The sequence below is a fragment of the Mytilus trossulus genome, chromosome 3, assembly GCF_036588685.1.
Source record: "Mytilus trossulus isolate FHL-02 chromosome 3, PNRI_Mtr1.1.1.hap1, whole genome shotgun sequence".
NCBI lineage: Eukaryota > Metazoa > Mollusca > Bivalvia > Mytilida > Mytilidae > Mytilus > Mytilus trossulus.
Genome location: NC_086375.1, coordinates 53,307,307 through 53,332,678, shown reverse-complemented (window position 1 = coordinate 53,332,678; position 25,372 = coordinate 53,307,307). Strand labels below are relative to the sequence as shown.

Here is a 25,372-nt window from a genome sequence, read left to right as displayed (position 1 = left end):
GCAGCCATTTCAAAAATAAAGCACACTGATGATTTTTTTAAACTGAGAATCAACCTGAATATGAATATCATAATTGTAAATACATTTCTGTTGCATTCTAAGTACTGAAGGATGTTTTTAATTTGTCTTTAAAAAGTATTTACCTGAAATGTTTTATAAATTTACCAAAATTATTTTTTGTCACTTTGAATCAAAAAAAAAAATTTAATGGTCTCATTGGGGTGTAAGCGTGACCCAGGACACCTGAAAGTGGAATAATTAAGAGTGAAAGAAGTTTGGCGAGACTTGAGAAATTAGATGGCTATTATGTCAAAGTGGGATCCTGGATCAGACACCCCAAATGAGACCCCCTTTTTACTACAGAAATAACAGATATCATAGAAATGGGGATCCAAATTATACTATTAATTTCAATTTCCAGCAACGACATTTATCAGATCAAGGAGTATGTGTTTAACTGAAACAAACTTAATCTTCATGCACTTTATATCAAACAAAACAAAGCTATCAACAGAAGCACATGCAATTAACAATCATATCATGCAAACTCAAAACAATTTTAAAATTAAGTTTTTAGAAGACTGATTAATTTTAACTCCATAACATGCTAAAGAGAGTTATTGATAATTGTCTTTTTCACAACAACTAGAAACTTACTTTCTTTTAATCCTAATATTTGCAAAAGGTGGGAAAAAAAGTGCATTCAGTAAAAACCATGCTTAAAAGATATCATAGTCTCTACATATCAATAGAATTTGGGGGAAAATATAAGATCTTTATGAATCAAAGAATTACATATTAATTATCAAATACACAATGAAAAAAACCTTTTGATTTATCACTGGTTAATAGATTTGAGACTAGGTTATTTAGATCTGAACATGGTCAGAAATGAGGCTTGTTTAGACTAGAAATTATTTCAACAACACAATGGTTAATTTAGTTCTTTAAAAATCTGAATTACCTCCCCTTTCTAAGCATTTCTGTAAAACTTTTATCAATCTATAAATTCTGTTTTGGTAACATGTTGCTCTTTATCAAGAAAAAAGAATGACAGGTCCTAAATACAAATGTGTTGCTTCATCAAAATTTGCTAATTGCAGTAAAATTTTGAACTTTACATTTGCAGTCTGACATGTATTGGCCCCACTACCATGCTACCTATTAAGGAACTTTTTGACGTTAAATCTGTATAACTGTATCAAGTTTGAGAAAAATATATAACAAAAAAACTTTACCCAAGAAGTTTAAGGAAAGCATGCATAGAAATATCTACAGAAGACATGCCTATATATATATATAATATCCTAATTGCTATACAATGACAGAAAAGGAGACCAGAAATTATATAAATAACAAACCTTTGAAATGACGGACTCTTGACACAAGTTTCTCTGACATATGTCATCAACTGTTTCTGTGTTCTACCACTGTATCTGAAATACAAAGAATTCACAAATTGAAATGCCTCGCCTGCTAGAACTAAAGTCATTGAGACAAATGAATTACTACATGTATCAAGAAAACTTATGACAAGAGTGCACATGATAAAATGTCTCGCCTTCTTTACTATTCATAGATATTATGTTGATAGTTCTAAATATAAAACTCATTGAACAATGAACCATGAAAATTAGGCCAAGGTCAGATGAACCATGCTAAGCAGGAATGTACAGCTAACAATTCTTCCATACAACAAATACAGTTGACCTATTGCTTATACATGTAGTTTAAGAAAAAAAAAGAAAAAAAAACAAACTTAACACTGAGTAATGAACCATGAAAATGAGGTCAAAGTCAAATAAAACCTACCCGACTGACATGTAGATCATAAAATATTTCCATCCACCAAATATAGTTGACATTTTGAATTAAGTATTAGAAAAAAGACCAAAACTCAAAAACTTAACTGTAACCACTGAACCATGAAAATGAGGTCAAGGTCAGATGACACCTGCCAATTGGACTTGTACACCTTACAGTCCTTCCATACACCTAATATACTAGACATATTGCTTATAGTATCTGAGATATGGACTTGACCACCAAACCTTAACCTTGTTCACTGATCCATGAAATGAGGTCCATTTCAAGTGAATACTGTATGACGGGCATGAGGACCTTGCAAGATATGCACATACCAAATATAGTTGTCCTATTATTTATAATAAGAGAGAATTTAACATTACAAAAAATCTGATTTTTTTTATTCAACTAGTCACTGAACCATAAAAATGGGGTCAAGGACATTGGACATGTGACTGACGGAAACTTCGTAACATGAGGCATCCATATACAAAGTATGAACCATCAAGGTCTTCTACCTTCCAAAATATTAAGCTTTTAAGAAGTTAGCAGCTGCCACCACCACCCGATCACTATCCCTAGGTCGAGCTTTCTGCAACTAAAGTTGCAGGCTCGACAAAAATGATATTTACATATTATTGTATTGAATAATGCACATTTATACCATATTAGGGCTGAAGGCATACAAAGATCAACAAAATAAGTTTACAACAATACATCATAAAAACAATGAAGAACAAAACCTTATATACATATGTATCTATCTTGCAGTTGTTGAGTTTAGCCTCAGTAACCGTTACATTTTACTCACAGTAAATCAGAAACTGACCTAAGGAAAATTTTATAGTAGATCACTAAACATTAAAAATGATGTCAAGTTCAGTGGACTTCTTCCAGACAGCTATTTATACAGAAACTCAAATATCAAATTATTACTGACAGTAACTAAGATTAACAGATTTAAGACCTGCTTGTTTAATATTCATCTAAAATGTGTACTAAGTAAATGCTGAAATGTTTAATTTCCTATTTGCATAATAAATTCAAGGCCATATAAAACATTCTTTTCTTCATTTGTTGTTTTACCTAAAAGAGGATCCTCTACTGACTAGCTTGGTTTTATTTCGTGGTATTTTCTTGATCATGTGACAGCGAAAAAATGCATGGTGCTCTATACACTGCTTCCAGAAGTTCTTGCTTTCATCTCGACTTTCAAAGAAAAATTCTACTGTGTCTTTATAATATCCCTATAATAAAATACATAACAATATTATTGTGTTATTAAAGGTATCTTTTAAATAACAAAGCCAAAAGCTGGGCACTCTGGCATCCTCCACCAATACAAATTATCGGACCACAGATGAATTATCAGGTTGTGATTGGTTAAACGCCGTCACGTGGTGACCCCCTATGAGACCGTATGGTGTTAGTAAGTTTCATATGGGGTTCGTGACGCGTTAATGGCGACGTCATCTATTAATGTTGTTGTGGTTCATTGTTTATTTTTCAACAAAACGCCGCAGGAAAAGTCCAACGTCCGATAAATTCGTTATACAGTTAACTACTGACCCCCTACGGATCCATAGAGGGTGAATAAAATTCATAGGGGACTCGGCCTCCGGCCTCACCCCCTATGGATTTTACTAACCCTCTGTGGATCCGTATGGGGTCAGTAGTGAACCATATAACTTATAATAGCCACCACAGAAAAGACAACAGTTTAGAAATGGTGGTCAGCACAAATCAATCAAAAAAGAGAGAAAGGATCAAACACAGCAGTCAAAAGACAAGTGCATTTGATATGTACACCAAACTCTAATGAGAATTTTGCCAAGAATTCATCACATTTTACAGTAAGATCACCAGAAAAAAATTGAGAAGTATGAACATGAGATAATTTTGAATATGTCACAACATAAAGAGAATCAAATTTCAAATATTTAAATTTGAACTATGCATGATTACTTCACATACCAATCCTGGGATCAGGTGTAAGTACCTTAGTAAGTATCGCAACCATTTTAGATAAGTGCAATGCAAAGAATATATTGAAGCCTTGTGCTACAGTAACAGATTCTTAACTAACTTGTAGAATAATCAATTTTTTTTAACACATTTTGATGGAAATACATGTATTATCTATAAAATATATGCTTTTGACCAGAAATTTAAAATTGAGAAAATATTCTCAACATCAAACACATGAATGACTCTAGCAAAGCTGGAATTATTCAAACTGGCCAGGCACATAAAAAGTAAGAGTGACATCTTTATGCAGCAGTCAAATGGATGAAACACAGAATATAATGTAATTTCTGAAAGAGAGCACATCAAAGTACTTCTGCATAATTTAACTAAGAAAAGTAAGTCACATCATACTAGTATCTCCAAAATAAATAAAAGAGTGCATATGTTGAAAGTCTGTACTGTTTTATTACAAGCATCACATTAACTAAACATTATGAATGATCCATGAAAATGAAATTACAGTCAGATGAATATTTAAGCTATCCATCATGATCCATTTCATTCTGGAACTTTCATTGCAAAGGAGATTTTCTCTGGAAATGAATCCTTGAACATAGAATGTCATAACTTAACTTCAAGAATGCTTAGATTTGTATATTTCTATTACAGTTGCCAACAATTGTTATAACAAAAACATTGTAACAGCTGTACCATGAGCTACGCCAATGTTTGTCATGTCCCATCAGCATAACAATAAATAATACAGTGTAAAATCTGAAGTCAAGCTTTGATCCCAGTTATTTAAGTTTTACAGAGAACAATATTTCTGGAATAAGCAATGTCTTAAAAAGTCAAACTTTAGATCTGGATAACCTCCAATTAGAAAAGCCACAACAAAACAGACACATACTGAAGCTAAAATGCAAAAGCAGAGGACATGTACACTATTTTTAAGTAATTTGACATATTCAAGGGAGATAAATAATATATCAATTTTTCTGGAATTAAAACAGGTGACGCAAAAACATTAGACAAAGCCAACACAATGCTTTAGGTGAGCTCATTCTGAACATGCACTATCAATACTAGTCAATCACTGCACTGGACAACAAAAAACAACAATCATGCATATTTGTTTAGGGGCCAGCTGAAGGACGCCTCCGGGTGCGGGAATTTCTGGCTACATTGAAGACCTGTTGGTGACCTTCTGCTGTTATTATTGTTTATTATATGGTCGGGTTGTTGTCTCTTTGACACATTCCCCATTTCCATTCTCAATTTTATGTTCAATGTTCTTGTGAATTTGTGACAAAAGTTATTTACAAAATAGAAATACCGTATTTGGGAATTTGTTAATTCTTGGATAACTGCATTGTGTAGGATGTGGACCGAATATTTTTGTTTTTAATCAAAAGTAATTTAACTTGTATATTTTTCATGTCATGTTTTCTATAATAATATAATAGCATGACCTAAATCCTTGTTGAATTATATTTATTTAAATAAAATATTACATCTATGTTTATGGGATTACAATATGAATTATATAAATTTCTATATAAAAAAAAATAAAATCAGAATACAACATCTATATAAATTTTCAAATTATGTGATATTTGCTTGGCTGAGTTGCTATCTCTAAACCATGTCCCTTTGTTATACATAATGAGAGAGGGTTTGACAAAAACAAAAGCCAAGCTTATCGTTATTTTTCTCACCTTAGCTTTTCCTGGCTGAAAACAAAAAGCAGATATCTGAAATAAAGTCTACTCTATTTTTTTTCAATCCATGTAACTTCAAGAAAAGATATATTTCCCCCTCTACTTAACGGTGCAATGAGGATTTTGGCTACGGATGAAATTATTTGAACTTCATTAAAATATATCTGAACAAGATTAACCCCTTTTTATAATTATCTTTATCTGGCCATTCTTCCAAAAATATGGAAGAATAAAATGATTACTAACACAGACCTGTGGTTTCATTTGATTGAAGTATTATGAAAACCAAGCAGTGACATGACCAAAACTGTGATTTTTTTTTTATAAATGTGCATATGTGAAAACCATCCACACTGAGTAAATACATTATAAAACATCACATGAAAACTGCATATCAATGTGAAACAAAGCAATCAACAATATATCAAAGGTGTCAACTCTCAATGTGAAACAAAGCAAAATACAGTAAACCAAAGGTGTCAACTCTTGATGTGAAACAAAGCAATAAAACAGTATATCAAAGGTGTCAACTCTCAATGTGAAACAAACTAACAAACAGTACATCATGGTGTCAACTTTACAAGTTTCATAGGGAGCCTTTCTATATATTTTGAACATTTTAAATCTGCTTCTGCAGGCATGTCTCTCACCAGGGCATCAAAATAACTTATTTGGAGAAAACAAATCTTTCAACATCCTTCTTATATGACTCAACTTTGACTTTTTATGGATTATGTGTCCAAAAAAGTTGTGTTACTACAATTAAACATTGTTGTATACATAATATAGAGCTAACTTGTATATAGTTTTATAGGATTAATTCTATTAATTATTGGATCAATTTAAATGTTGTATCATAAAAAAAATTTAACTTTAAAATTCACATAACATTATTGAAACATGGAGGGTTCTAAACCAAATTTACTTTGAAGGAGATGTCCCACTTTGAAAGCTTCTAAAGTTGACACCTATGTATGATAAAACTTTTCAAAAGTGCATTTGTTCAAATCCATCATATTCCAATTAAAGTGACCATAGGATAAATCAGTCATATTTAACTCTCCATTAACTTACATAGGTATCTGGATGTAGCTTAATAAGAAATTTCTTCCTTTTAAAGCTTAGTTTTCTGATCTTTGCCCAGGAAAATGTGTTGATTTTAGTATTATTCTGGAACACTAAAATGCCCATGTGCGCTACAGCAAGGTAAAGAGCAACACCTTCATGGTCCTGAAAAAAATTGACATGTTTGTTTTTAAAAATTATATATATAGCTGTATAGCCTATTTCTTTTTTCTTGGTAAATAAAGAACATAGTCAGTTTTGATAAATCAAGAAATGATAATAAAGGTAAAAGTTACAAGCTACCTAAAACTGACAGTCAAAAGAAAGAAACCTATAACTATAAGAAAACTTTTCATACATGTAATATCATTTTATAAGTGCAAGTAAATTTTTTTTCTAAATAAAATGTATATATGTCTTCCTGATGGTTTCCCTCTTTGTTGAATTATTGTTTTTGACCTCTTGCGTTTCAATTGGCTTTTTTTCCTTTGGGTGAAGCTGTAGTTTTGAACCCCCCCCCCTCATTTTCAATATTCTTGTAACATTTACTCTGACTTTATAGAATATTTATTTCTGTACTTATAGGGAAATAAAACTTTATACATTTGGTGGGTCTGAAGTCATGAATGCTACATCCAAAACATTGAACATAACAGATGTTTAACTACATGAATATAAAGACAGTTAAAGAAGAAAAACTTATTTCCTTCTCATTTTGTGACTAACCTTGGAAGCATTTAGTCTGATACCATATGTTTCTACCTTCCTGGCAACATCTACTAGGCTTGCTTCTGCTTCTGCAGGGGATTCCCCTCTAAAATATGTGAATCATAATCATAGTTATTTTACATGCCTCAGAGTTAATATTAGTAAGGATGATACAAAGTTGATATGAAATAGAAAACAATATGTTACTAGCTAGAGAATAGTGAACATCACAGAGGCCAGCTCAAGAAGAGAGGTGTAATCTGTAATGCAAATTAGAACGATTCTTAGAAGTAATCAGTGTTCAAACATAGCTTATAAACACAAAACACTTCCTGAAGCACCACTAACACATACCTAAGCCCCAAGGGTTTAATAATTCAGAGAGCTTAGATAGTTGGAAAAATCGTATCGAGCTCCATTGCCTAACTCCAGGGGATATGGTACTAAAGTGAAATTTTTTGTAAGAATCAGATTTATTAATGAATCTGCAGTCCACATTCAGATTAACATTTAATATAAAACGTTTGTTTGTTCTCGGTTACATACGTTTTAGAGGAGTTGGTGGTTGATAAGGTTTGTTGTATTTTACTGTAATTTTGTTGATTCTGTTTTCTTTTCTTTATATACTATTTGTGTATTGATACTTACATATGTTGTTTATGATATTCCATAACTTTCTTCAGGAGACCTTCAGACTGCCTTGGAATAAACTGAGGCATACTCATCAAATAGGTATGGTCTATATATTCTTCTATGATATAATCTCCCAACTCAGCTAAAATAAATAAGATATATATTGTAAATAATTATCCTGATCTTGATAAATTTTTTTCTCACAATTACTAAAGGATTTTACATCACATTGCATGTGCTTTACCAATAAAACATTTTATGTAATGCTTTACAATCTGAAAAGAATTAATTAACTAATTTGGGATTTCTTTTATAATTGAGTTACACTTGCGGAAACTATAGTTTGCAAGTCCAGGAAATAAGAAATACCATTCAGCAACACCAAGCTCCAGACCTAATGGTTTGATTGAAAATTTCATCAACAGTGGGTATATTAAAACTTTGAAACAATGGCAAGCAGGAGGTGGATGAGATGCCAAACTGACTGTCCCATTAAAACTTGGAAATTGAGTTGGTCCAATTGCAATATTATATCATCTATTCTACTACAAATTTATTGGCAGTAATTATACAAATATCTTATTTTTATCAAGAGGTAAATGGTTACATCTTTCAGTCTGATTCAATTACCAGTATGAACTAACAATTTAAAACCGTGCTTTAACTTAATTGAGAGTTATAACATTAAGATGATTGTTATAAATAACCCATATTTCCATCTCTAAAATAGCAGGCCCAGATATGTATGGGAATCAACAGCTAGTAGAATAAAAAAGATATAAGAAGATGTGATATGAGTGCCAATGAGACAGCTCTCCATCCAAGTCACAATTTGTAAAAGTAAACCATTACTAAAAGGCTATATACATGTACCAAACTATTTCTTGTAAACAGCTTTGTGTACTGTAAATGCAAATTATTTTTAAATTGACCTTTTCTTTGTGTTTTCACTGAACTTATGCATAGTTATTGTGTCAACTTGACATATATTGTACATTTCATACTTTGTGTAATATATAACATGTCCTTTTTTTCATTTTTTTTTATTAAAACTTTCATCCTTTTCAAGGCTGACTGTACATGTGAAGTTATATTTTATTCACCTTGTACAATATAGGAGGCTAGAAGTGCTGCAGTATTCTCACTACAAACCATTTGACCAATAGATAAATCTTTCTTTACTTGTAATGCAAATAAGTACCTGAAAAATAGAAAAAAAAATGAAGATGCAAAAAAAGCAATGAATAATATTGTACTGGAAAGTTGCTTTCTTAATATATATACTTCACTTGAAATTTTTGTTTTAATAAAGCATCAGACATCACTATTGTTATATTATACAGTCACACTACATTTAGTTGAAGTGCACTTATTAAGTGCAGCTGTTATATGACATATTAAAAACACTGTACTGATTTTTGTTTCATTCTTTTGTGTTCTGTGTAGTATTTTTGTTTTTTGTAATCTTTATTTAACGCTGGTTTAAGCTTCTTGTCTTATGTCAGATTTGTTATTTTTTCCTTTCTGTTGTGTACATTTTGTTATTCAACTGATCAAATTCAAAAGGGTGGAAGAGACAACAAAAAACAAGTTAAACACCTCCAAATCTTCATGTGCTTGCCTTGTCTGAGGCTATTTTTAAGGTATATCTTCCTTTTTTTTTGTCATTTAGATAATTGGAGTGGAAGCAATATTGCTAAATAAATTTTAAAAACTTTGCTAGTACAATGATTAAATAGCTTGTAATTATTGAAGACTAATTGCTGAGCACTATATATGTAAACCTCAATGTGTCTTTTTTTGTGTGTTGTTGGGTTGCTGTTTCATTACGGATTCCCCTCATTCCCCTAATAAATGATCATACCATAACGAGAATATTGACAAGCACTAGTCATTTTCCCACCTTTTCATGTTTTTAAGTAACAACAGGCCGCTCTCTAACCTTTTTATAGTTTTAAGTTTTGCATAATTTGACAAACTTAATTGGATGAGCCCTTCAAATAAGCACAGGATTTAGGTACCTGTAATTGGTAATAAATTCCTTTTTCTAAGCTCTATATAGTTTATGTAGTTGCCCATGTATAACCTCATTGGTATTGTCCACATTTTTTGCCTTTTCTGGACTCATATTCATGTCTAAATCAAGGCATGAAATATATATTTCCAACCATAACTTTATGACTTTGTTTTAAACTTGAATGTGGTAATAAAGTGCCATTCTAAAACCAATTGCTCACATTACCATAAGGTCTTATAAACATCTAGACTTCTGTAAATATGCTTTAATCCCAACGAATTGATAATGAAGCAGTAAATTTGACTATCAATCAATGAAAGACAAATCAGGCTCTCAATGTTTTAGATTCTAATGAACAAATATTCTAAGTTAGCAGAGTTAAAGAAAATAATTATTATTGAAATAATAACTTTTTAAGAACAATAAAGCAGGAAAAACAAGATTTGATTTTTCTAAAATTAATAATAACTTCAAACGAGGAATTTGAAACCCAAAAGAAAACATTCTATATCAAGCAGAACATTAATGGAATCCTCCTATGGAAGCCCCTTTGTAAGGAAAAATAAATGCAAATTGGTTGCCATTGATTAGAATGGTTGGCTACAGAGCTGTGTATTCAATTTGTTTCACATTAACAATTTGTATTTACATACAAGGTCGATTAGAACCTTGTGTGGTAAAATGCCTGCTACAATTTCTCACATGTTTTTCTCCCTTATGTATATTCATATATATATTCCAATAACTCAGGTCATAAAACTTTTGGGATTACTTATGTTTGCAAATGTTGTATTTAATCATATTTTGTAATAAAATAAGAAGATTACACCTAGGGCATAACATAATAAATATCTATTCAGTAAATGCATGTTTACTCTAAGTACTTTTAATCAGTCTCTTTCATATATTTTTCTATTATGTACCAACAAAGTCATTGTTCATGTAACAGTACAACCAACTTACTGTAGCCATTTTTATAATCCAGACCTTATGTTTGTATCAATAAATTTCATGTCTTTATGAAAAAACAATATACAAAAGCAATAATGTCCCATATATAAAACTCTAAAAATCAATGTTTAACATAAAACTAACAAGTGTGTAGACACTGAAATGTCTTGCCTGCTTTATTGATAATGAATGAATTTATGTGTCAAGTCTTTAAAATAAAGGGTTAATACAAGTATCCTATAATCAAAACAGTATCAATGATCCATGTAAATGAGGTCAAGGTCAAATAGGCACTGTCAAAGGACACATCATTCCATACCTTAGTTACCATTTGCTTATTGTATCGTAGAAAAAGGCATAACCACAAAAACTATACACTGTCCAATGAACCATGAAAATAAGGTTAAGATCAGATAAACTGTACCACACAAACCTGTACACCATACAATAATTCCATTCAACATATATAGATTTACGTTTGCTTATTGTATCTTAGAAATTGACGATTGAATCATGAAATGTGGTCAAGGTCAAGGTCAGGCAACATTAAATGGAGATAAGGAAGACAACAATTTAACAAAACAAAGTTATTCAAAATAGACATTTTTCTCTCTATATTTTGTTCATCCTGTTTCTCTTCAGACATTAATTCTGTTGTAGCTTGTCATCAGAAAAGCTGAATAATTTATGTATTTAAAAGAAACCTTTACAAGATTGTCAAGGGTTAATCCATATTCATTGTATTATAAAGGTAATCCAGACAACTTGTGACAAGGACATCATGAAACTGTCATGACCTTTAAATCTGTAGAGGTCATCTTTCTAAACATGTACTATTACAAGCAAGAGGATAACCTGATATTTTAGGGAAAATTATAAGTAGAGGCTGTAATAAATTATTCCACAGCTGCTGTTAAATAAATGAAATAAAACGAACATTATGTACGGTTAGATCACATATTTATTTCACAAATATAGAAGCAAGTTTACTTTGACATCTTTATATATTTTATTAATCAGGTAAGAACATTTTTTGAATTGTTAAACAAAATTAAATGTACATGCAACATTTCCGTTGACTTTTATAAATTCTACAACATGGTAGCTCCTCCCTAATATTAAGCTATTTCTAGTTTCCAAATTTTTCTTAAAATTAAGTAAAGAAATTTCAGCTTATTCCAACTGCATTATGGAAAGTACTTGTATGTCTTTGTCTTTTTATGTTCTAATGAATTAAGTTTGATTCAAAACTTCATGCATGACAAAAGTTCTAAATTAAAAGTGTTAAAAAATGCAGTATTTGTTTTGCAAAATGCTTCTTTTTTTTTTAAATCTGTTTCTCTGTAAAATTGAATGACTTCTTATCTGTTTATGTACGGTGCAGTCCGGTGTATCCGCGCACCTAAGACTTATGAATTTACTTCATTCAACTGATAAAACTAATAATTGGATAATATTGTGTGAAGAAATTCATAACATACTTTTATTTCATAAAATCTTCTGTTTGCATGTTTTCATTCTCTAGATTTTGTATAATGTGTGTCTAAAATTAGGGAAACCCCTGTTCTGAGAGTTTCTCCAATGTCCGGTGAGTTCGCGCATGCCTTCCAAAAATAGCTTATTTTAAATAAAGGGAAGATTTTATACTACGAAATATAGCTGAGTTTGAATCAAATACACTGCCAAGGATGCAGAGAAAAAATTATTTCAATCTGATATAAGTTTGACTTAAATAAAACAAATTTTATCTGATGATGTATTTTTTAAATGGAAATTGGCCAAATATGGCAAATCACGGGATTGCAGTTATTATTTAACTCTTGAACTTATCAATTTTGTTCTTTTTCATCCCTTCGGAAGGCTAAAACAATAACAAGAACGATTTTGTTTGTGTTACTGTGTTGATATGACAAAATCAGCTAATGCGCGATATCACGGACCGCGCGGACACCGGGGACTCCACTGTACCTACTTATGAGGAAGAATTTCAACCAGATGTGAGTTATTAAAAGAAGCTGTGGTACGATTTCCAATGGGACAACTCTCCCCCAGAGACCAAATGATGTACATGTACTGATTTTCTAGACCTAGAACAAACCTCAGATGACTGGATTTTTTTAACAATATGAAACATGTAGGCTTAAATTTGGAAAACTTAAATTGGATCAATGCATCATGAAATGTGGTCTAAGACGAGTGAACTTCATCAGCTTAAGATTTTATTGATTCTATACAACAAATAAAGTTGACAAACTAATTATAGTAGCAGAAAAAAGTCCCATAATCACCAACTAACAATTATTCACTGCATCATTAAAATGTGGTCAAGGACAAGTGAACTCCGCCAGCTGTAAAATTGACCTATTATACTGATTCTATAAAACAAAAGAAATTGACAAACTACTTATAACTAGTAATTTATCAATAAACTATAAACATTTAGATTATTTAAACAGTTATGTTAACAAACCTAGTGAATTCATCAAGTAAGCCAGGATCTGGTGTATAGAACTTTACACAGAAGTCAAGAGGACTATCTGGTGACGGGAGCTGCTTTAATAGACCCTTCTCATGGTCTAACCAACACTGAAAAAGAAAAGCAATTATTTTAAAAGCATAATGTAAGCATGCATAAGTATAAAGTCACAGATTTTATTTGTCTCCCCAGTATGACCTTTTAATTTTTCAAAAGCATGACAGTCAAAAATAGTTGCAGAGGGATTTATTTAAAAGATAAATGTTGCAGCATTTAATTTAAAAAAAAAGTCAAAGCAAAATATGATTTTCAGGTATACAATGTAAACATAACCTTTGTTTAAATATATCTAATTCATCCTTCAAAAATGCCGCCAAAATCAATAAATGATATATAAAACAAAATCTATTTATAGTTAGAAGATAACAGCATATAGGATTGACATAAGTAAGTCAAAACAAGAATGTGTCCATAGTACACGGATGCCCCACTCGCACTATCATTTTACATGTTCACTTGACCGTGAAATTGGGGTCAATACTTTAATTTGGCATTAAAATTAGAAAGATCATATCATAGTTAACATGTGTACTAAGTTTCAAGTTGATTGGATTTCAACTTCATCAAAAACTACCTTGACCAAAAACTTTAACCTGAGCTTCACACTATCTCTTTTTTTGTTCAGTGGACCATGAAATTGGGATCAATACTTTAATTTGACATTAACATTAGAAAGATCATATCATAGGGAACATGTGTACTAAGTTTCAAATTGATTGGACTTCAACTTCACCAAAAACTACCTCGACCAAAAACTTTAACCTGAAGCGGGACGAACAAACGGACGAACGGACGAATGAACGGACGAACAGACGAACAGAGGCACAGACCAGAAAACATAATGCCCCTCTACTATCGTAGGTGGGGCATAAGTGGGGCATAAAAAGTGAGAACCTAATCTAATAACCTATAAATTTATGGAAAAAATCAATCTGACTCAAATATATGACATGCATTTATCTATATCAAGATCATATATCAACAATATTTGCTGTACATATTCTTAAATACTTGTATAGTCATATATAGTAACTAGATTACATGGATCAAACAAGAATGTGTCCAAAGTACATGGATGACCCAATCATTTTCCATGTTCAATGAACAATGAAATTGGTCAAAAAATCGAATTTGGCATTAAAATTAGAAAGATCATACCATAGGATACATGTGTTAAAAGTTTCGAGTTGATTGGACTTCAGCTACCTTGACCAAAAGCTTTAACCTGAAGCGGGACAGATGGACGGACGCACACACAAACTAACAGACGCACAGACCAGAAAACATAATGCCCCTCTACTATTGTAGATTGGACATAAAAACAGAACCTGGAATTTGTTCTTTTCATTTAGTTATATTTTAATCAACAAATTATAAATAGCTTCTTTTTTCATTTTTTTACTACTTATAATTACAATATGCAAAATCAAAATGTTCATAACATTCATTTTTTTTCTTTCTAAAAATTCTTTTGAAATATTCACATTTGGAGCCCTCAATCCACTAGTCAAAGTGCTTGTGAGCACTGAAGGGTAAAGATTGATTGCATTTGGCAATTTTGTAACTTTAAGATAAAACATATAATTGTAATAAGAAATTATTGATTTAAGTAGAAGTTATCTTCCTTTGTTCATAATTCAGTCTATTTTTATAACAAATTCATACATCATGAATTACTCATTCAATTTTAATTCATACACCATGAATTACTTATGCAATTTTCAGTAACGAAAAGTTCTCTTGACAACTATGGCAGTCCAAATGCACTTGAATATCTAAGTATCATTAATAGAACTTGACTGCACTATTTGTATGAACTAGTAGTGATAAATCTTGGAAATTTAGATAGAAATTCAGTACCATAGGGTTTTCCTTGCATTTTATGCAAGCTTTATCCCAAAAATAATGAAATATTCATAAATGAAAATCCTGTCATAAAAAGTTTTGTATGACAATGTACAGAACTCAATTGTCAAAATTAATCTTCTTTTGAAAATTTACAGGAATAACCACAACATGTCCTTAGTATTTTTCAGTCATTATCTATTTTCAAAGGCACCTAATTTCTTAATTTTTTACAACAACACGGCATACAATCTGGAAATCTATATTTCAAAGCACACTTAAGTTTGTTGGCTTTCTTTACTCAAGAAATCAAAAACTGGTACGAATACCCCACAAACAACTAAAAATCCACAATAGCTGGACCTAAATGGAATTAACATAAATTATCTTTCTTACGTATCAATCTTAATATGATCAGAAACTTTGGTATTTTTTTCTGTTTTGCTTAGAAATACAATATATCAATTGTAAAGCCCTAAGTGCTGTCAACGTCAATGATTGGAACTGTTAGCAAGCAATAGCCAGGGTCTTTATATTCATTACAGATTTAATGGACAATAAAGATGTTCTAATGCTAACTTTTATATGGAGCTATTCCCTGTATTCAATTACTGAATGAGAGCTATTCTGCTTTAATAAAAAGCTGTATTGGTATATATAAATGTGAAATCACAGAATGCTGGTGAAACTTTACCTCATACCAATATTCTCTTTGTTTAAATTGGATATTTGAGCAATGATCTATCTATCACTCTTAGTAAAAGAAATATTGTAGATAAATATCTTTTAGAGTATGGCTGTTGCTGTAGATAAATATCTTTTAGAGTATGGCTGTTGCTCATTCCAAAATATTGATTGGATCATCAGGATATAACCTAATTTTGACAGGTTTTGTATTTGTAACATATATACAAGAACTGTAGAGGCAAATTGGTTTACAATATTAGTGACATCTGACAGACTTCCTGCCTAGTATAAATATTGATAAATAAATTAAAAAAATTAAAAAAATTAAGAGCTAAAAAAGTGGTCTTTGTCTTTGATTACAAATGTTTCAAATTCAATGAACTTATGAGATCAGACGGTTAGATATTCATTCTCTGATCATGAAGACACAAATCAATTGCTTTTTACCGTTTTTTGATAAAATTAGATGTAACTATATCTGGCTAATCTAAAATGAGAATACCAATCAAGAATTTTCGTCTGAACTTCAGGACAATCCTGCGAAAAGATTCCTAAAAATTTCATGTATCCCTGATTTTATTGTCTGCATTTAATCATAGTTGTATGTTTCATCAAATTTTAATTTCCTGGGGTTAGCATAATAACAAAGAAATATGAAAGTCAACATAGACAACCTCTTGTAGGTCTGATAGTCTGAGATATCAGAGGCTGAATATAATCAATACCTGACTATAGTATTTAATCAATAAATCAAAAGAGAGAGAATTCTGAAATGCAAGACTCTACGAAAACCTTTTGATTCACTCCTCCTACAGAAATTGGGCTAATAGTGACCAAAGCATAATTTTCCCAATGGAATGTAACTTGTTGGAAATATAATACTGATTACATGTATATTTTGAAAATAAAATATGATAGATCAGTGTTTTATCCTTTTTTCCATTGTTCAATTTCCTGCTTAAATTTTCAGTGGAGTGGCAAGCTTAAGTAAGTTCAGGAATTTTTCTTCCCATTTGGCAAAATATCTTTTCATGCCTATTCTTCATCTATCAGCTCGAAAGTTTTGGCATACAAAGAAAATATCAATTCATTTACTATTTTGCCTTTTGTATTCTGCAACTTATTGCTTTATTTTATGTGTATTACTAATCCAATATGTTTTATTTTATGATAACACTTAACTTTTTCCCAGTAGAATCATCTTCATATGTTACACTACAGCAAATTTGGAGAATAAAATAATCAATATGCTACAATAGGTCATTACTAGGTCAAAGCCAGGTCATTGTAGCTCATGCTTAAAGTTTAAAATTAAAATGTAGGTCAAAGTGATCAAATTTTATATTTTTTAATTAAATATTCCATTGAGTATTTACTTGCCGGCAATATTGTTCTATGAATTGTAGTTTTTATTTATAAAATCTTAAAGAAAGATTAAGTTTTTGTGCAAGACAAAAAAAGATCTAAAACAAAAACTAAATCTTTTTTTCTAAAATTCATTGTTGGTTAAAGGGAATTAGGTTCCCTAGATATAAGGCTGCTGGGATTTCTTAGTATTTTGTCATTTCTTATAATTTAATTCTTTATTCCATTTTAAACTGTAGATATCCATGAAAAAACGTTGATGATGTCACGGTCACATGACTAAATTATGTCTATGGGCTGATAACAAAATAACGTCAGCCAATCAGAAGACGTGTTACATCCAAAATTAAATTATTTCTTCATAATATGAGAAATGATACCTACCCTAACACCATGTGTATCAATATGAGAAATGATACCTACCCTAACACCATGTGTATCAATATGAGAAATGATACCTACCCTAACACCATGTGTATCAATATGAGAAATGATACCTACCCTAACACCATGTGTATCAATATGAGAAATGATACCTACCCTAACACCATGTGTATCGTCATACTGTAGATCGAAATAGTCAGATTCTACCAGCTGTAAATACCGTACCACAGCTTCCCATAATACATTTCCTAATCCCTTGATCTGTAATACAAAAATAACAATATTTTATTTGTGAAGAAATCCATCAATACATCTAGTTTTCAATATGAAAAGAAATTTTGCCACTACTTATATGATCCAACACTGGTTAGAAATCCCTATAGACAAACTAGTGAGAGATGAGTTATGAAAGGTGCTACATTTCATCTTTCTTAGAAGATGCTTTTATATCACTAAGATTATATTGCAAAGCTATATTACACATCATTCAATAAACACAATTCTTAACTTAGAAGTTTACATCTTCATTTCTATTTCCTATTCATGAGGGATCTTCATTGAAAATTTACAGACAGAATTTATCTCTTATTGAAACCAAAACACTAACTCTGGACCAATGGTAAAACAGGTAAGAAGTTCAGGATTAATAAGGTCTTTGCTACAGATTCCAGTTACTTTGAAAATTTTGACTAAACATTAAAGTGTTAAAATATGTTCAGAAAAAAAATCTACCATTTGAAGAGTGAGTTCAGTACAAAGGCAGCTTTAGGGGGGCAGGGGGCCTGGACCCTCTTTTGGGAAAAAATTTGGTTGCTTATATTGGGAATCACTGAAGCATGACTGGAGCGGGCCCCCTCTAAGGTCAGTCAGTGGGCCCCCACTTATAAAAATTTCTGGATCCGCCACTGCAGTAAACATGGGAAGCTATATGTACCATAAGATAATTATAACTTGACCAGTATATCAATTCTTTATCTTTATATTTACAGAGATGATCACACAGATGAAAAAGAAAAAGAAACTAGCTAAAGTGTTGATTCCTGTACTGGTATTTTTAGTGATAGTCAACACCATTTCTATAGTAAGGTACCAGTACAGAACATATAACTTACTTATTAGATAATTGCTTGCATAGTTTTATTGCTGTAGCTTGTCATGATGAAACAATACACCACATATCACAGCTGCATGAACAAACAGACAGACAGACATATTGCAAATATAAAATCCTCTTTGAGTCCTCAGTGGGGGGCTAACAAAAATCACCAAGTAGAAAAGAAAATAGCCAAAACAAACAGCTGTAGACTTAAAAGCATAAGACAGAAAACCAAATATAGAAACCACAAGTACAGCAAAAATTGTGAGGTACTGAAGTTTTCTCTTCTCCCTCAAATGCCGAGTACTTGGTGGAGAAGCAGAAAAATACACAATATCTAGTTGGTTTCAACACAGTAGTTAATTGCCATGTAATAACCTTTTTTTTTTTTTTTATATTAGGACATAATGATTTGACGAGGTCACAAAAACCTACCATAATATAACTGTTGAACTATCAAGTATGGATATATTTTATACTTATTTATTTTTATAAATAATATAAATATCTCTTTTTTCAGTCTTTTCTCTGAAGTTGAATTTTACAAACAAAAGCAGAATTTGAATAATGAAATGGACCAGAAATTCACCAAGCATTCTGTCCAACATACCAGTGTTTATACATCTTATGAAACAACTGTTCCTACAAACACTTCTGCTTACCCATTTAGATTTTACATATATGAACTGCCAAGAAGTTTAAACAAAGACATTCTTGAATATTGTCATAATTATCTCGATAGAAACTGTTTTAATTTTTCCTTGTATGGAATGGGAAAAGAAATAGTATCTAACCAATATACCGATGGATCTATAAGTATATGTGGTACAAATCAATTTAATTTGGAACCAATTATTCACGAAAAACTTAAAAGAAACCCTTTAAGAACAAGAAATCCAGAGAAAGCTGACATGTTTTATGTTCCTGCATATATAGGATTATTATGCATTTGTCAGAATGATAAAGCATCAAAAATGGTACAAACATTGAAAGATTTTCTGACAAATAGTTCCTATTTTTCAACTGGGAAGCCTCATTTTTCAACAGCTTCAAAAATTGAAAAAGAAATGGAAAGCAGTAATTGCCCGTATTTGTTTCAGTCTTTTACAAATAAAATTACATATGTTACCATTGAAAAGCAAAAAATGTCATATGGACTTAATACTGTATGGCCATATTCAATAATGCATAAAAACTCGATTATAGTAGCACCATATCCATCATATGGCCATTTTCAACAATCAAAAGAAATAGATTTGTCCACAGTGCCGATTCATGATAGAGACGTGTTTATTTTACTTCCTGCTGGAGAACATCCATCAAGTCATCAAAGATCGAAAATTATGAAACAATTCGATATTAAAACAAAGTTACCATACAGCAGATTTAAAATGTGCCATGTAAACCGTACAAACACCATGGTCCTGTTTTATACAAAAGAGTGTGATTACAGTATAAGTAAATCATTATTTTCATGGATGCAGCATTCAGTATTTTGCCTACAGCCTCCAGGTGATTCCCCTTCAAGAAAATCCTTCTACGATTCTATCATCAGTGGATGCATTCCGGTCATTTTAACAGTGGATGGACACAATCCGTATGCATTTCAGGAGTTTCTCGATTACTCAACTTTTACTATTTCAATTGATGTGGATAAAATTTTAGAAGAGGGTCATAATATTTACAATCTCTTACAAGATGTGTCAACTATTCAAATTCAGAAAATGCATGAAAAAATTAGAAAGATAGCTAAATATATGCAGTATTCCATTCCTAGTCGTAAAAGAGAAAGAGAAAATGATGCACTGCAGCTTATATTTCATAAGTTGGCAAATAAATTTAATCTTCCTTATGACAAACAATTACAAGGCATAAATTAGCTACAATGAAAGTGTGTGCTCAATATAACTTTTTTTAATCATTTACTGTTAAACGTTATTCATTGGAAAAACACATTATATTTTTTATGAACACAATTATGAATCATTGAAACTGTAGAATAAAATTAAACCAAACTATTGAAAATGATTTTTATGATTTTGTTTTTAATAATAAATATGTATTGGTTAGCATTTATGAAACATTAATAGTCCTACATCCTGTTAATATTATGAACATATACTTTTGCATTGCACAAGATGGGAAAGAAAGTAGAAATAGATAGGTATACGAAGATGTGGTTTAAGTGCCAATAAAACAACTCTCCATCAGCGTCAAAATTTGTAAAAGTCAACTACTATACGTCAAAGTACAGTCTTCAACTCAAAGCCTTGGCACAAACTGAACAGCAAGGTAAAAAGGGCCCCAACAGAACTAGTGTAAAACCATTGAAATTTATTAGTCCCAGCAAAAGTAAGTGCTTTTTCTAGACTATTTCAATAATGACATCTTTTCACTAAATTGCTTGGAAGTAATTGGACAAGTTTCATAAGATTTGGTTGAGGCAAACTAAAGTTAGAGAACGGACAAAAATCAGCAATTTTTCCATTTGTAAAAGGAGCACAACTACTCTAGAACATTACCTAAAAGTAATGCCACCAAAATTCAAACATGATCACGACACTAATGTGTGGTAGTAAGCATTGTCATGATTGTGTATAAGTTTCATAACATTTGGTTGAGGTTATGTACATACAGGAGGACAAAGGTAAAACCTGATACCCCCTCAGATCAGATGCTTCAGAATAATCACTATTCCTGGAAATTGAAAACAAGTACATCAGTAGTTTTAGCCTTTACATTCTACAATCAAGTACTCGTGGTAAATGCTGATCTATAATCAACTGCAGTCTTCAGACCTAAAAGGAATTTTATCTTGTCTTATCATGCAGCCCTTCAGATCTTTTCTAATTAACAAAATACAAAGTATACATGTACACCAGTCCTATGTGTACATCATCTGTTATATAATATGGTAAAAGATAATTTATTGGGCATCTCCTGATATATATAAAAAAATCTGCTTGTTTTTCTTCTCATGTGCAATTAATTACTTTGAACAAATCTTGTTCTGCTCCTGTTTTGCAAATTACTACTTTTCATATTACTCTACTTCAAACAAGACACTGAATTATAGGTAAATATTTGGAGAGTGTTGGCTGACTGGTATTTACTACCAGTAGACATCATGCTCTGGTCACATGACATACATCCAGTACTTTAAAGTACACAATACGTCAAATTAACATTTGTATTGTCTAACTTAAGGTATATGTACTTCTTAGATTGAAAGCATTCTAAACTGATGTTCAGTTTGAAAATGAAATAAATAGATGCAAACAGAACAGTATAATACCAATGGTCTCATATATAATAGTAAGAATTCATTTGAAATGATTTCATAGTTGCCAATGGTAAATATTTGTCCCACCTAACCTTGCTTAAGTTAGTTGTCACAAATGTGTCAACAAGAGTGCACACACTGAAATGTCTGGCCTTCTTTACTAATCATTGATATTATGTTGATAGTACTAAGTATAAAGCTTTATTACAACTGTCACATAAACTAAACATTAACCAAGATAGCTAAACAAAGACCAATTAACCATGAAAATGAGGTCAAGGTCAGATGAACCATGCCAGGCAGACATGTACAACTAACATAATGCTTCCATACAACAAATATAGTTAACCTATTACTTAAAGTTAAAGAAAATTAGACCGAAACACAAAAACTTAACACTGTGCAGTGAACTGTGAAACTGAGGTCATGGTCAAATAAATCTGGCGGGACTCACATATAGATCATAATATATTTCAATACAACAAATATAGTTGACCTTTGGCATAAAATATTAGAATAAAAGACCAAAACTTAAAAAAATAACTTTCACTGAACCATGAAAATGAGGTCAAAGTCAGATGACATCTGCCCGCTAGACATGTACACCTTACAATCATTCCATACAACAAATATAGTAGACCTATTGTATAAATGAGAAAAACAGACCAAAACACAAAAACTTAACTATAACCACTGAACCATGAAAATGAGGTCAAGGTCAGGTGGCACCTGCCAGTTGGACATGTACACCTTACAGTCCTTCCAGACACCAAATATACTAGCCCTATTGTTTATAGTATATGAGATATGGACTTGACCACCAAAACTTAACCTTGTTCACTGATCCATGAAATGAGGTCGAGGTCAAGTGAAAACTGTCTGACGGGCATGAGGACCTTGCAAGGTACGTACATACCAAATATAGTTATCCTATTACTTATAATAAGAGAGAATTCAACATTACAAAAATTCTGAACTTTTTTTTCAAGTGGTCACTGAACCATGAAAATGAGGTCAAGGACATTGAACATGTGACTGATGGAAAGGTTGTAACACAAGGCATCTATATACAAAGTATGAAGCATCCAGGTCTTTCCCCTTCTGAAATATAAACCTTTTATAAAGTGAGCTAACACTGCCGCCGCCGCCGAAGCCGCCAGATCACTATCCCTATGTCGAGCTTTCTGCAACAAAAGTTGCAGGATCGACAAAAATGGTCAGATTTGACAATAAAATTAACAACTTCTGTGATGAATGTTTTGTCAATAGATGATTTGTTTTTCCGGCAACATAGAGTACAGAGATGTTATAGATTGCCCATGAGACAACTATCAGCCAGTGACCCGAGGAAGAGGATGTAAACAATTGTTTGTAAAACTAATAAAGGCATTATCTTTGAATTATTTCCAAAATAAACTGTTCCAAATTGGAAAGACTTTCTTCAAATATCAAATCGGCTGCTTGCTGTAAAAAGAATGCCCTGTTTTCTGCAATTGAAACAAGTGAAACTGCGAGCAACTGCTCACTGATGATACCCCCGCCGCAAGTGGATAATATAAATAGTGTAAAAATATGCAAGAGTTCATTAAACAGGAAGTTGTCGAGTGATGAATCTGAAAACGCATCACATGGTATAGCTGACTTATATAAATCCTGAAACCAAATTTCAGAAATCCTTGTATTGTAGTTCTGGAGAAAAGAGTGACGAAAATTTTCGACTTGGCTATCATGTGTAAAATCATACAAGTGTTCGGTAAACAGGAAGTTGTCAAGTGATCAATCTGAAAACGCATCACACGGTATAGCTGACTTAGATAAACCCTGAAACCAAATTTCAGAAATCCTTGTATTGTAGTTCCTGCGAAAAATGCGACGAAAAAATAAATAGTGTAAAAATATGCAAGTGTTCGGTAAACAGGAAGTTGTCGAGTGATGAATCTGAAAACGCATCACACGGTATAGCTGACTTATATAAATCCTGAAACCAAATTTCAGAAATCCTTGTATTGTAGTTCCTGAGAAAAGTGTGACGAAAATTTTCAACTTGGCTATCAAGTGTAAAATCATACAAGTGTTCGGTAAACAGGAAGTTATCAAGTGATCAATCTGAAAACACATCACCCAGTATAGCTGACTTAGATAAACCCTGAAACCAAATTTCAGAAATCCTTGTATTGTAGTTCCTGAGAAAAATGCGACGAAAAATATTCATGGGACGGACTGACTGACGGACGGACGGATGGACGGACTGACAGACGGACGGACAGACAGAGGTAAAACAGTATACCCCCCCTTTTTTAAAGCGGGGGTATAATAACCTTTGCTACAACTGTTTTGAGGGGTAAGTAGATGGCTATCTGTAAAACCAAATGTCTGTCCTCACATGAATGTGCCCTCTTTTTCTTGTTGTTATCTAGATTTGCCCCTCAATTAATGTCAATTTTATTTATAACAAAGTTAAAAGACAATCACTGACTTTCCCCAAACAGGAAGAGCTATGATCAAAGAAACTCTCTTGATTAGTTAACAGGAGATGATCTGAAGTGAAAAATCAATTGTAAGCAGGGAATTTCCATGGCAGAAGACTATAAGTGCTATTTACTGTTTACTTGGAGATTTTTAATATGAAAGTCAACAGGAAACCGTCAAAGATAAAATTAGGATGAAAATTCAAGTCATCAATGTTTCAAAGTTTTTCTAAAGAGTTACCTTTCCTTGAAAACAAAATAGAACAATTGCTAATACAACAAGTTACCTTATTAGAACGGCAATTGTTCTAGTAGTCATTTTAAATAGAAGGAATAAGTATTTTTTTAAATGAAGGAATGGCATTGAATGAATAATTTTTGTGTTTAAAAAAAAAAGATATCAGTATTATTTTTATGTACCTCTATTTCTGATCACACATCATTCGTTAAGGGAAGGAATTTCCTCAATAAAAAAAAGTAGATATCAGTTTGAGCCAAATCTTAAGAAATACTATACAAGAAGAGGAAAGGTACTGTACAATTTTAATATCAACTAAAATTTCAGAAACAAAAGCAATTGAACGGTTAAAATGGTGCAAAACTTTTATTTTTACCATTTCTACAGATCTATACACATTAAAACTGAATAAAATTAGTGGAATAAACTTTAAATAAGAAGGCAAATGCTAAATCTATTTTTAACTTCTGCATTTTGAAAATTAACCATATTCCCTACCCTTTATCTAACCTATAACTAAGTACTCTTAAAAGCCTTAAGTTAATAACTGAACTTCCATTGAGAGCAATTTCATGATACATGCTCATATAAATTTAAACAA

At 31.6% G+C, this 25,372-nt stretch overlaps 2 protein-coding genes across 7 annotated transcripts in view; one reads left to right on the top strand and one right to left on the bottom strand.

Annotated features, from left to right (window-relative positions):
* LOC134711830 (FERM, ARHGEF and pleckstrin domain-containing protein 2-like) overlaps window positions 1-25,372 on the bottom strand; it is a 105,044-nt gene that overhangs the window by 65,870 nt on the left and 13,802 nt on the right. For 4 of the 6 annotated variants that reach the window (XM_063572750.1, XM_063572755.1, XM_063572753.1 and 1 more), the window contains exons 3-11: window positions 17,843-17,947; window positions 13,340-13,455; window positions 9,005-9,102; window positions 7,917-8,043; window positions 7,287-7,374; window positions 6,570-6,725; window positions 5,493-5,507; window positions 2,893-3,053; window positions 1,362-1,436 (exon numbers count right to left, since the gene is read on the bottom strand). In XM_063572750.1, coding sequence (XP_063428820.1) covers window positions 1,362-1,436; window positions 2,893-3,053; window positions 5,493-5,507; window positions 6,570-6,725; window positions 7,287-7,374; window positions 7,917-8,043; window positions 9,005-9,102; window positions 13,340-13,455; window positions 17,843-17,947 — 941 coding nt within the window. Of the gene's footprint in view, window positions 1-1,361; window positions 1,437-2,892; window positions 3,054-5,492; window positions 5,508-6,569; window positions 6,726-7,286; window positions 7,375-7,916; window positions 8,044-9,004; window positions 9,103-13,339; window positions 13,456-17,686; window positions 17,700-17,842; window positions 17,948-25,372 lie in introns of those variants that run through there. The other 2 variants (XM_063572756.1, XM_063572754.1) reach the window with 2 other exon arrangements.
* Window positions 18,678-20,782, top strand: LOC134709512 (uncharacterized). The gene is made up of 2 exons (XM_063569673.1): window positions 18,678-18,772; window positions 19,303-20,782. Exons 1-2 carry the CDS (start codon window positions 18,678-18,680, stop codon window positions 20,660-20,662), a joined length of 1,455 nt encoding a protein of 484 aa, XP_063425743.1. The 3' UTR covers window positions 20,663-20,782.

What these genes read in the sequence shown, in the direction of transcription:
- LOC134709512 (XM_063569673.1), top strand. Translation starts at nt 18,678, where the DNA reads ATGATCACACAGATGAAAAAGAAAAAGAAACTAGCTAAAGTGTTGATT. An exon ending in AACACCATTTCTATAGTAAG is followed by an intron (nt 18,773 to 19,302) that starts GTACCAGTACAG and finishes CTCTTTTTTCAG; the next exon opens with TCTTTTCTCTGAAGTTGAAT.